At 48.6% G+C, this 12,370-nt stretch overlaps 1 protein-coding gene across 2 annotated transcripts in view; it reads left to right on the top strand.

Annotated features, from left to right (window-relative positions):
* Positions 1–1,294: 1,294 nt before the first annotated feature.
* EXOC3L2 (exocyst complex component 3 like 2) overlaps positions 1,295–12,370 on the top strand; it is a 40,340-nt gene continuing 29,264 nt past the window's right edge. Inside the window, exons 1-2 of one of the 2 annotated variants that reach the window (XM_035117669.3) lie at positions 1,295–1,432; positions 9,073–9,773. In XM_035117669.3, coding sequence (XP_034973560.3) covers positions 9,095–9,773 — 679 coding nt within the window. In that variant the 5' untranslated portion in view covers positions 1,295–1,432; positions 9,073–9,094. Of the gene's footprint in view, positions 1,433–5,337; positions 5,483–9,072; positions 9,774–12,370 lie in introns of those variants that run through there. The other variant, XM_035117670.3, reaches the window with a different exon arrangement.

Here is a 12,370-nt window from a genome sequence, read left to right as displayed (position 1 = left end):
TGACCCATGAAGCTGTAAGCCGGCTCCCTCGGCCAGTAAAGCAAGATGAGTGCCGCAACCCCAGAGTCATCTGTGACTGGACCTAATGGTCAGGGGTCCCTTTACCTTAATGCTATAAGCTGCCCTAGGGTGAAAGGTGGCTAAGTAATAATAAATAAACATAATATATGTGCAAATGCTGGCAGTGCTCACAAAACAAAACAAAACAAAACAAAAACCAAGGTTCTGAAAGACTTGAGCTCCACTGGACATCTCAGCGCTTGGTTTAGATTCTGGTTGCTGTTTTGTTAATGTTGTTAAAACTGATTTATAGATTATAAATGCTGTATTGATTTGTTAATCATATAATAGGACTTTTGCTTTAATTGTGACACTTAGCTTAATTTTTCCCCGCTGTTGCTTTAACAGTGTTTTATAGATTGCATTTGTTTCACCGATGACTTGTCAATTATTCTATATGACTTGTGCTGTGTTTGTGGTATTCTGTTATGTTCTGTCATGTTCTTATTATTGATCATTTGCAAGCTGCTTTGGGAATCCTTTGAATGAAAAGTGGCATTAATACCCCGCCCCCCGCTGTAGAGGAGTAAATATATTTGGATGTAGATATAAGTTTGGAAAAGGATTTGAAATATATGTTAAGTTACAATAATATAATATAAAAAAGGCTTAGTTAAAATGGAAAATAAGTTTAAGGTCAAGATGTAGAAATTACTAAAGATGATTTACAATGTAACACAGTTGGAGGAGGAATGAGGAAGTCAACAGTGTTAGATTTGAACTAAGATATAGAAAGTTGGAATTTTTTGTGTGTTTTTTGTAATTTGGTATTTTGTATTCTGTATGTTTTTTGTTGTTGTTTGCTATAAAATCAATAAATATATTATAAAAATAAAAATAATAAAAATCCCCCCCAAAAAACAATGTTTGTGTGGTGGGGAGCTGGCGGGCTGTATCCACTCGTTTGCAAGGCAGAAGGAAAGGGCACTCTGCCCATGGTCAGGAACACCCTTTATTGTGACTTTGCACACTTCAGTTACTGTATTAGCCTTGTTGCTGGGGGGAAACACATCTCGGAGATTCTCCCTCGCCCTGATCCAAAGGTTTCCCTCCCCCTCTAAAAAGAAAAAGAAAGGAAAAGGAAAATATGTTCCCCACTGTGGTCGCAGCTCCTTGACCCAGCAGCACTAAGTGCCGATTTCCCTGATTATATAAAGCAGCAGTTTTAACTACCAAGGCTACTGGGAGGGACATCCTCTCCAAGAAACAAAACAAAGAATCGAGCCCCAAGCTTCCTTCGCCTCAGAGGTCCCCACCTCCACTTTCCTCCTCCAGAGCAGCAGAGGAATCGCACAGAGCTGGAAGTCGAGGAGTCGAGTGCGCAGAGCATGGACTGAGCACCAGGCATTGCCCCAAAGGACACACGAATCAGGTAGGGTCCTCCTCGTCCCCTGCAACACCTCAGCAGTTTCCCGGAGGCGCAGGTTTCACTGCTGCTACTACCGGTAACTGTTCTTTTCTATGCTCTTTTGATCTCCAGCTGTTCCCACAGCAGCAGCCCCCTGTTCCCCCCCATATTTTCCCACAGTCCTTATTTCACGTCTGCTTTTGCCGGTTGGGGATGCTTCGTGAAAAACCGCTGTTCGCACCGGTTGCTAGAGTCGCCGTTCTTCAGGGGCGGGTATCCCCAGGATGTCAAATTTAAGAGTGGGTAAGGTGGGTGTTTCAGGCCTCCCGAGCGCTAAGCCAAAGCGCCGTGCAGAGTCTTAGCTGCACGCTCCACACACTGCAAAATGCCAAGGTTTATTTTGCAAAGTTTTGTGAGAAATTATGCTTTGGGGGATGCTGTAGCACAGAGTCTCCCAGTGTTAATGATCGATTGCATTTATATCCCGCATTTTTGCATGATTCTTCCCCCTCATTTAATCCCCGCAACAACCTTGTGAGGTAGGTTAGGCTGAAAGAGGCAGTGACTGGCACCCAGGGTCACCCAGTGAGCTTCATGGCCGAGTGTGTGTGGGGATTTGAACCCTAGTCCCCCAGTTCCTAGCCTGACGCTATAACCACTACACCACACTGCCTCCAATGTGGGGACCCCTCGAGCAGTAACTCCTCATATGAAAATTATTCTGGAATGACAGGCATGGCCCTACCTCCATTTGCTCAGAGTTGCAAGTTATGCTTTCTTTTACTCGCGCAGTGGGCTAAACCACTGAGCCTAGGGCTTGCTGATCAGAAGGTCGGCGGTTCGAGTCCCTGTGACGGGGTGAGCTCCCGTTGCTCGGTCCCAGCTCCTGCCAACCTAGCAGTTCGAAAGCACATCAAAATGCAAGTAGATAAATAGGAACCGCTACAGCGGGAAGGTAAACGGCGTTTCCATGTGCTGCTCTGGTTTGCCAGAAGCAGCTTTGTCATGCTGGCCACATGAACTGGAAGCTGTACGCCGGCTCCCTCGGCCAATAATGCGAGATGAGCGCGCAACCCCAGAGTCGGTCACGACTGGACCTAATGGTCAGGGGTCCCTTTACCTTTACCTTTATCCCTCCCTCCTACCCCTGGCAAAATCTGATTCCATCGAGGGCTGTCTCCTTCTCAGCCTAGCCTACATCACAGGGTTGTTGTGGGTATTAAATGAGGAAGGGGGCAGACATGCATGCCTCCTTGAGCTCCTTGGATAACAAAAGGGTGGGATATAAATGCAATGAAATGGGGCAAAAAAATATCCTGCAAATTGCTGCTTGCCTCCATGCCGCCAGGCAACTAAGCACCACAAACTCTGGGTGTTATTTTTTTTCATTTAGGCCCCAGACAGCTGAATAGTCCAGGTGTGTACAGGCACCTCTCCCCCCCTCCATCTATTGCAGATTCCAAGTGGGTTTTTTTGGGGGGGGCGGTATGTTCACCTTTAAGAGGGAAGAAGGGCTGCAGCCCATTGGCACAACTTTACATCTGTTTGCTATGCCGAATGCCCCAGGTAAACTTCCCTCCATATAAGGCACATTGCCCATTCTGAAATTCTGTGCCGATCGCAGGTGTACAGAGTGATTTGCTCTGAATGGTCGGCTGTAGGTCGACAAGGATTTCTGACTCTCGACTGTTTCGTAACATCAACAACAAAACTGCTATGCCCACCTGAGTTGGAGCCAGGAGTTGTGTGGAATATCTGGTCCTGGAATGGAAACAGGCTCAACGCATGCTCAGAGGCACCCTGCCCTTAAATTCTAATTGCATGCCTTGTGTAGCTACTGGGCTGGGTTGGTTGGTCTTGGAGGGGAGGGGTTCTAGTAAAATTCAACAAGCCTGCAGTCTACCTGCCTCTTAGGTACAGCTCCTGCCAATGAATATGCCTCCTCTCGAGGAGGAGAAAGAGGAGGAAGATTGATGCCCACATATAGGTTGCCAATGGGACTTGGGGTGCAACAGTGAGAGCCAGTGTGGTGTAGTGGTTAACATAGCTGCCAAGTTAGCCCTTTTTTAAGGGAAATTCCCTTATGCTGAATAGGCTTCCTCGCGAGAAAAGGGAAAACTTGGCAGCTATGGTGGTTAAGAGCAGTAGACTCGTAAGCTGGTGAACCGGGTTCGATTCCCCGCTCCTCCACATGCAGCTGCTGGGTGACCTTGGGCTAGTCACACTTCTCCGAAGTCTCTCAGCCCCACCCACCTCACAGGGTGTTTGTTGTGGGGGAGGAGGGGAAAGGAGAATGTTAGCCGCTTTGAGACTCCTTTGGGTAGTGATAAAGCGGGATATCAAATCCAAATTCTCTAATAAGAGAGAAAACAACAACAAGCGAGAGGCTTTGGGCATTTAGGGACTAACAGTTTTGCTGTGGCAGATTTAAAGCAGCTCTCCATTGAGGTGCCCCAGTGTTCTTTGGGTTATTTTTTGCTGCACTACCTTGGGTAGTGATAAAGTGGGATATCAAATCCAAACTCCTCCTCCTCCTCCTTCTCCCCTACAAAGAAAGCTTGCAGCTTTTGGGACTTTTTTGTTTAGAGAAAAGTAAGAGGCGACATGCTAGAAGTTTACAAAATCATGCCTGCTACAGAGAAAGTGCATGGAGAAAAGTTGCTCTCTCTCTCTCTCATAGAATCATAGAGTTGGAAGAGACCACAAGGGCCATCCAGTCCAACCCCCTGCCAAGCAGGAAACACCATCAAAGCATTACCTAACACCAGAACTTGGGGGCATCCAGTGATGCAGGAAGTTGGAAGATTCAGGACACATAAAAGGAAGCACTTCTTTATGCAGTGCATAGTTAAAGTGTGGAGGCAGGAGGCAGTGACAAGTGGGTGGCTTTCAAAGAGGATTGGACCAATTCATGGAGGAGGAGAGGGCTCTCAATGGCTACCAGCCACAATGGCTATGCTCTTTGGTCAGAGGCAGTAAATGCTTCTGAATCCCAGTTGCTGGAACCCACTAGGAGAGAGCGTTGCTCTTGTGCTCGGATCCTGCTTGCAGGTTTTCCACAAGAGGCAGCTGGTCAGCCACTGTGAGAACAGGGGTGCTGGACTGGATGGGCCCCCTTTGGCCTGATCCAGCAAGCTTTTTTCATGTCCTTGTGCCGCTTATACATTACAAGGAGTGCGACTCTGTGTTGTGCCTATATACACACAGGCTCTCCTTCTTGAGAAAAAAAAAACCCGGTTTCCTGCCACTCCATCCTGCTGTGTAATTTCCTCGTCTCCCAGAACTTCTGCGAAGTTATGACTCAGGGTCTCCCGAATGGCCGGCCGCTCTGGAAGAACGGCCCGACTTCCAGCCCCCCACCCCCACCCGAAGGTCAGATCTGTACCACCCACCAGAGCACACCCTGAGCGGGAAGAAACAGCACGGATTCTCATTAAGACCCCTGGCATCCAAGCGGGCGTCTCTGTGGGGTCACTCATCATAACCCCAGAAACACATACTGACTGCGTAGGAACACAGGAAACTGCCTTAGCCTCAGGCAACCAGCCCACTTGGTTCAGTAATGTCTACACTGACTGGCAGCAGCTGCCCAGGATTTCAGGCAGGGGGCAGGCCCAGCCCTACCCGGGGATGCTGTCAGCATCTGAATCCAGGACCTTCTGCATCCAAAGCAGGTGTCTGCAAACAGAAGCATTTACCTGGGGGATAAAAGGGAGGAGAGAGATTTCTGAAACTGGATTGCAGCCCCTGTATGTGTTGCAGCTGCAATGTGGACAAAGAAGAGTCAGAAAGAGGATTTTTTTTATTAAAAAAAAGATAGATAAAAGTGTCACGGATCTCTCTTGCAGTCCCTTCCCCTCTCCTCTGCCTTCCCGGAATGAGGGCAGTTCTAAGAGAAAGCAGGTCACGTGGCAGCAAGGGGAGGGTCCATAGACCGGCAGGTAAATCTGCCATCAGCTGGTCATTTGAGACACATACCGGTACACACAGAGAGAGATTCAGCTGTCAGCTGGCTGGCGTGAAAAAGCAGCAGCGGAAAACCCCCCTTCTGCAAACGGGAGCATGGAAACTCAGGTAGGGCTTCCTGTACGCTGACTTTTGGTCAGCCCAGCTCTGGGGATTCCCAATGTGGAAGATCCCTTCTTCATAAATTTCCTCCTCCCACAATGTGGGTCCCTGGTGCCGGCTAAGTCTCTGCAGAGGGGTGCAAGGGTCAAGCAGCGGACTTCGACTACTTGCACTCTCTCGGGGGGGGGCACCTTTCCTGGTGCCACATGTGCACCAGATGTGTTTCTATTTTTTTTAAAAAAAATATTTTTATTGAGTTTTCAGTTTTTTACATTTCAAAATAAACCTTCTACAAACTTTAACATATCCAATGACTTTCTTTCTTCTCCTTCCACGGTTCATATTACATATCATACATTCCTATGATTTGCTATAACCATTCAAATCAATTTTCCACTTTTACATCAAATATTGTTTAGTCTGTTTAATTTATCTTTAGGCTGCCAGCGTTCTGAGCTGTGTACAATGATTTTCCATTTATTCAATAATTATTCTCCACTCTTCTTTAAATATACGTTATTCTTGCTCTCTTATTCTGCGTGTTAAGCCTGAAAGTTTTGCATATTCTAACACCTTAAAGTTGCCAATCCTCTTTATGTGGGACCTCGCTCACTTTCCATTTGGGGGGCTAACAGAACTATGCAGACCACCTTGTGCTCCTTGGAGAAAAAGGTGGGATGTAAGTGGTTTCATTCGGTTATGTATTTTCTGACGTGGTTTATGACTACTTCTGTTACGTTGTAATTATGTGCTTTTTTTTCACGTCGTAAGCTGCCCGCAGCATGGTTTAAACAGTGGAAAGATGGTGTGCAAGTAAAATTATGTCTGTATCAATGCAATGAAATAATTAATTAATAAAAATAGCTGCAAGGTGCCCAGAGTGAGGGCTCACCCAACTACACGGTTACCCAAAATGGGGTTACTGTGTTTTTAGGGGTGCTACGTTGCCCACCCTCCTCTGCCACATTGCCAGGGGTCCTGGACCAAATCCACCACGGCCTGCGCAGTGTTTATGGGGCAACAAAGTCCCCCTGGGGCAATTTTTCCCCAGTGAGGACCAGAGGCACAGAGTCAATGCAGGAACGACTTTTGACACCCCCCCCCCCAAAAAGACAGAAGCAGCAGGCTCTTAAGCTCTCTTAAGCTCGCATTTAAGTATGATTGCAATAAACACACACGGTTATGATATATTGAAAACGGTGTCCATCTGCCACAAGATGACCTTGGTCTTACTTGAGCTACAGCAAAGATGGAGGTGGTTTTGCTTTGGGTAGTGCAGAATAAAAGCAGAGGCAGGTGCAACTTGGAGGGTGGCCATTCGGTGGGGCTGACACAAAAGGGCTTCATCCCTTCAGGGTAATCCTTTGGGGTCGGAGCGAGAGGGACGGTGCCACCTCACGGTGTTTCTGTGTTTGTTCGGTTGCTTTCCTTTTCTTATCTCACGTGTGGGCATTACATTGGATTCTTCACCGTTCGCAGCATGTGTCCGGAGCGTGGGAGAGAGCGCATGGATGGGTGAAATACATAGGCTTATTCTCCTGGGGGGTGTGTCCATTGTGACAGACCGAGGTGCCCCAGAGAGACTATAACCCCTGAGGTGTGAGGCCGGGGTAGGGATGTGATGGCTCACGTGAGAGATGGGTTGGGATGCCAGCGTAATACTGTTCTGCTTTCTCGTCTGGATGGTTGATACGTTTATGCTGGCCTGCGTACGCCTTGGCTGTTGTGGATTGACACCTGCGTGTCCTGGTGACACGATAAATTGTATTATATTGATTTTGTTTTGCAGAGTGTTCCATACAGCATGTGTCTCGGGATAAGAATATCGGAGGGGTGTGTGTTGTTGGGCGGCCAGTCTCAGCAATCGGGGAGAGGGAGGGAGAGGTTGAAGGGCTGACGGACTGATAATCCCCACCGAGCTCCATTCTATATTTGGTCCAGTCCCATCACATTTTGTGTGAGGGTTACCTTCCAAAGATGGCACATATGTGCAAAAAGGCATGTATTCGAACCACCCCCTTGGAACCACCCCGGCGTGAGCATCTTTACCTTTCCAGAGCCGTGTGACAACTTGCCCCAGCTTTTAGCTTTAAGCACTTCCCCTTGCTCTTGTGAGATCTTGCAGCAATTCGGCCCCTGAAATCTCACGAGAGCACCCCAGAACCTGGTATAATCAAGGCAGAGAGCTTAAAGGGGAAACCCTGTGCAAAAAGAGCTTTTAAGAGCTTTTAAATGCACAGAAGCTCTTTGCCTTCTGTGCATTTAATTTGTGTTATTTCAGCTGTCTGGCCTTTAATTGCGTAAAGTTGAAATGGCACAAGCGCGTACAAGGCGATTGTACTGTACTGATGGATACTTTACCACTGTCCCCGACAGTTTGGTGGTTCTACCTCTGAATGCCAGGTGGATCCATAATAAAACCGTGCAGATCCATGGTCTGATTGTGGGTGACCAGGCCAACCTGGTGTGCATCCCTGAGACCTGGGAGAGGGATCTCGGTGGGCCAGGTCTGACTCAGTTCTGCCCTCCCAGGTATTTGGTGCAACATCAGCCCAGGTTGGAGGGGCAGGGGCAGAGGTCTTGCTGTAGCTCATAGGTGTTCACTTTACCTTATTATTGCTGCTAAGACTATAATAGCTAAAAAGGGGTGTGGTTGTGCATTTCCTGCTGCATCTGAACAGAGTAAGTAAATCTGGTCCATTGTTTGTCCTGGGAAACAATGGAGGAGTGCATCTTCGGAGGTAAAGTCAAACCGCTGGAGAGTTACAGCACCCAGCTGCAGAAACCGATAGGGGAGAGACATGTTTTGTTGCAGCCGGGGTAGATGAAGGTGTCTGGTTGTGTGCAGTTCGCCCATAGTGTTTCTTCTTTCTGCACTCCTCAGCGGTCAATAATACCTATGAACAAACCTAACAGATTTATGGGGGGGAATGTGTTTTTTTGGTAATGTTTTGGAACGACTCCCATGATAATATATCCAACCTTATGCTGCTTTCAACCTGCTGTGACAATATTCCTTTATGCTCCTTATCCATGGCTTATTAATAAATGAAGAAGAAGATTTGGGGAATGGGGGTTGGAATTTGATTTTGGTTAGGATTTCAGTGGCAAATGCTGAGGCCTGGCACCTGTAAAAAACAAGCAAAGCTCCCCAAAGTGTTGTTGTTGTTGTTGTTGTTGTTGTTGTTGTTGTTGTATACCCCGCCCATCTGGCTGAGTCTCCTCAGCCACTCTGTGCGGCTCCCAATTGAATATTAAAACAATACAGCATTAAATATTAAAAACTTCCTTAAACAGGGCTGCCTTCAGATGTCTTTTAAAAATAGGATAGCTGCTTATTTCCTTGACATCTGCTGGAAGGGCGTTCCACAGGCGGGTGCCACTACCAAGAAGGCCTTCTGTCTTGTTCCCTGTAACCTCACTTCTTGCAATGAGGGAACCGCCAGAAGGCCCTCGGCGCTGGATCTCAGTGTCCGGGCTGAATGAAACATTACACACATTACAGTAAAATGCTCAGAATGTCTCCCCGAAACCTCCTCAGGCTCTCCCATTGCCACCACCTGACCCCTTCACCATTTTTCCACCTTCCTTTCCAGGTTCTGCAGTGCGTTGGCTGCCATGCCGGTCCTTAAGAACCCCTGCAAGCTCAAGATGGCCAACGGGGACACGAGTGGCAGCGGTGGGGGTGGCTCGCTGATCCTGGAGAAGGAAAGTCACCGGGGAACCAACCCTTTTGAAGAAGACCTTGAGGAGAACGAGAGAGACTCTTTCCTGGGGAGTGACTCCCCTGAGAGCAGGAACCCTTCCCCAGATGACGGTGGCAGCTTTGAGCGGGACCTTTTCAACGGCAGCCCCGAGGGGTGCTACAGGCGGCGGGCGACGCTGGAGAAGCTGGTGGGGCTGTCTCCCTTCCGCATTGGCAAAGGGAAGAAGAAGTCCCCCGGCAGCGGGGAGAAGGGCTCGGACAGGAGGTCCTTCTTGGGCCGCATGATGATCCCCTTGACGGAGGGCAACCAGGGGACCCCGGAGAAGAGGAAGACGCGGCGCAGCTCCGAAGACTTCAGCCTGCTCCAGCTCCTGAACGGCCGCCGCAAGGAGAGCCTCTACGGTTTCGAATGCGGCCTGTCGGAGAAGGAGAACGGCGGTGGGGGAGACAAGCGCATGTCCTTCCTCAAGATCGGGCTGGGTGGGAAGGTGCGCAGAGCTTCGCTGGTGGAGAAGCTCAACCAGACCGAGGCGTCGGAAGCGGCGCCCGTCACCGAGGAGGCCGAGGTCAAGGTGAAGGAGCCGCTCTCTGGTAAGTCTGTGATTTTTGCCTTCTTCATCAGGAGAGTTTCCCAGCCTTCATGTTGGAGCTGTTGGTTGCATTGTTCTTGCTTCTATACACAGTGGAACCTCGGTCGTCGAACGTTTCGGCTTTCGAACACTGATCACCCGGAAGCGAATGCTTCTGTTTTCGAACGCGCCTCAGTTTCCAAGGCACATTTCTCCTTTTCCCCCCAATGGATTTTGCCAACCTCCCATTGCGCCTCAGTTGTCGAACAGTTCAGAAGTCAAACGGTCTTCCGGAACGGATTACGTTCAGCAACCGAGGTTCCACTGTACTTATTTCATAGAATCATAGAATCATAGAGTTGGAAGAGACCACAAGGGCCATCCAGTCCAACCCCCTGCCAAGCAGGAAACACCATCAAAGCATTCTTGACATACGCCTGTCAAGCCTCTGCTTAAAGAAGGAGACTCCACCACACTCCTTGGTAGCAAATTCCACTGCCGCACAGCTCTTACTGTCAGGAAGTTCTTCCTAATGTTTAGGTGGAATCTTCTTTCTTGAAGTTTGAATCCGTTGCTCCGTGTCCGCTTCTCTGGAGCAGCAGAAAACAATCCTTCTCCCTCCTCCATATGACATCCTTTCATATATTTGAACATGGCTATCATATCACCCCTTAACCTTCTCTTCTCCAGGCTAAACATACCCAGCTCCCTAAGCCGTTCCTCATAAGGCATCGTTTCCAGGCCTTTGACCATTTTCGTTGCCCTCTTCTGGACACGTTCCAGCTTGTCAGTATCCTTCTTGAACTGTGGTGCCCAGAACTGGACACAGTACTCCAGGTGAGGTCTGACCAGAGCAGAATACAGTGGTACTATTACTTCCCTTGATCTAGATGCTATACTATTGATGCCCAGCCCAGAATTGCATTGGCTTTTTTAGCTGCTGCGTCACACTGTTGACTCATGTCAAGTTTGTGGTCTACCAAGACTCCTATATCCTTTTCACATGTACTGCTCTCAAGCCAGGTGTCACCCTTCCTGTATTTGTGCCTTTCCCACCAATGCAGTGAGTTGTAACAGTCGGGGGTTCAGTTCCCTCCCCAGGTCCCCTTCAGAGTGAAGGTGTAGATGCTTCTCATCTGGATGCATGTAAATGCAGCCGCAGGAAATGTCCCGGGTGTATTTTGAACTGGGGCAGGGCATTGTCAGAACATTATGATTTTTTCCAATATATCTATAACCCAAAGAACAACTCTCTTGGCTTTAAATCGGGATAATCTGCCGCTTCCCCTGGAAACTACGGGGAAAGAGAGTGCTCTTGTGTTCGAATCCTCCTTGCTGGTTTCCCACGGGCATCTGGCTGGACTAAGTGGGCCGTTGTCCTGATGCGGCAGAGGTCTTCTTATGGATGGTGCTCAACTCAGTTTTGCTTAGAGAAGACCCATTGATATTAATGAACATAACTAAACTAAACATATCTGAAGAAGTGTGCATGCACATGAAAGCTCATACCAAAATGACAAACTTAGTTGGTCTTTAAGGTGCTGCTGGAAGGAATTTTTTAAATTAAATTTCAGTGATTCCACTCGGAGTCGAGCTTAGTTGAAAAATCCAATGTTCTTAATGTTCATCAGCCTCAGCCGCCACAGCTGTACGAAGCTGGGGCTAACAGGAATTATAGGTCAGGAAGTCACCAGGCTGAAGAAGCCAGAAATGCAGCCTTTCAATAATGTGTGAGCAGAGGCACCGTATTGCAAAGTGTCCTCCCTTTTGAAAAGATTGTGAAACACCATTACGGATGGTATGGTGGTGCCACCCAAAGAGTCGGGCAACCTCACTATTAAAACGTGTGCCTTTGGCCAAAGAATCACGCGAGTTATAGCTTTGGAAGGCTCCCCCAGCGGGCACCTAGTCTAACCCCCTGCCACCCAGGAGTCACGCCGAAAGAATCCCTGACAGGTGGCCACCCAACCTCTGGGACCCCTGACCATTAGGTCCAGCTCGTGGACAACTCTGGGGTTGCGGTGCTCATCTCACTTTATTGGCCGAGGGAGCTGGCGTACAGCTTCCAGGTCATGTGGCCAGCATGACTAAGCCGCTTCTGGCGAACCAGAGCAGCGCACGCAAACGCCATTTACCTTCCCGCTGTAGCGGTACCTATTTATCTACTTGCACTTTGACGTGCTTTCGAACTGCTAGGTTGGTTGGCAGGAGCTGGAACCGAGCAACGGGAGCTCACCCCGTTGCGGGGATTTGAACCGCCGACCTTCTGATTAGCAAGCCCTAGGCTTAGTGGTTTAACCCACAGCGCCACCCCCATCCCTCTGCCTAGAAGCCTCCTAATGTTTAGTTGGAATCTCCTTTCTTGTTGGTTTGGGTCATCCCCTCTAGAGCAGCAGAAAACTGAGCTTGCTCCTTCTTCTTCTATGTGACAGCCTTTTGCCTACAGTATTTGAAAACGGCTGGCATACCCCTTCACAATGTACACTGTCCTGGAGAGAGCTGGTGACAGGCCGTGTATGTGCTGGACACTGTGCAAAGATGGGAGTCTGTGTAAGTCAGCTTCCTATCTTCTGATGGGATCAGCCTTGGCCCAGAACCTCACAGAATCGACACGGTCAT

This window comes from Zootoca vivipara, chromosome 6, assembly GCF_965207765.1.
Source record: "Zootoca vivipara chromosome 6, rZooViv2.hap1.1, whole genome shotgun sequence".
Lineage (NCBI taxonomy): Eukaryota > Metazoa > Chordata > Lepidosauria > Squamata > Lacertidae > Zootoca > Zootoca vivipara.
Note: the sequence above shows the minus strand (reverse complement) of the source record. Positions and strands in the feature narration are given on the sequence as shown.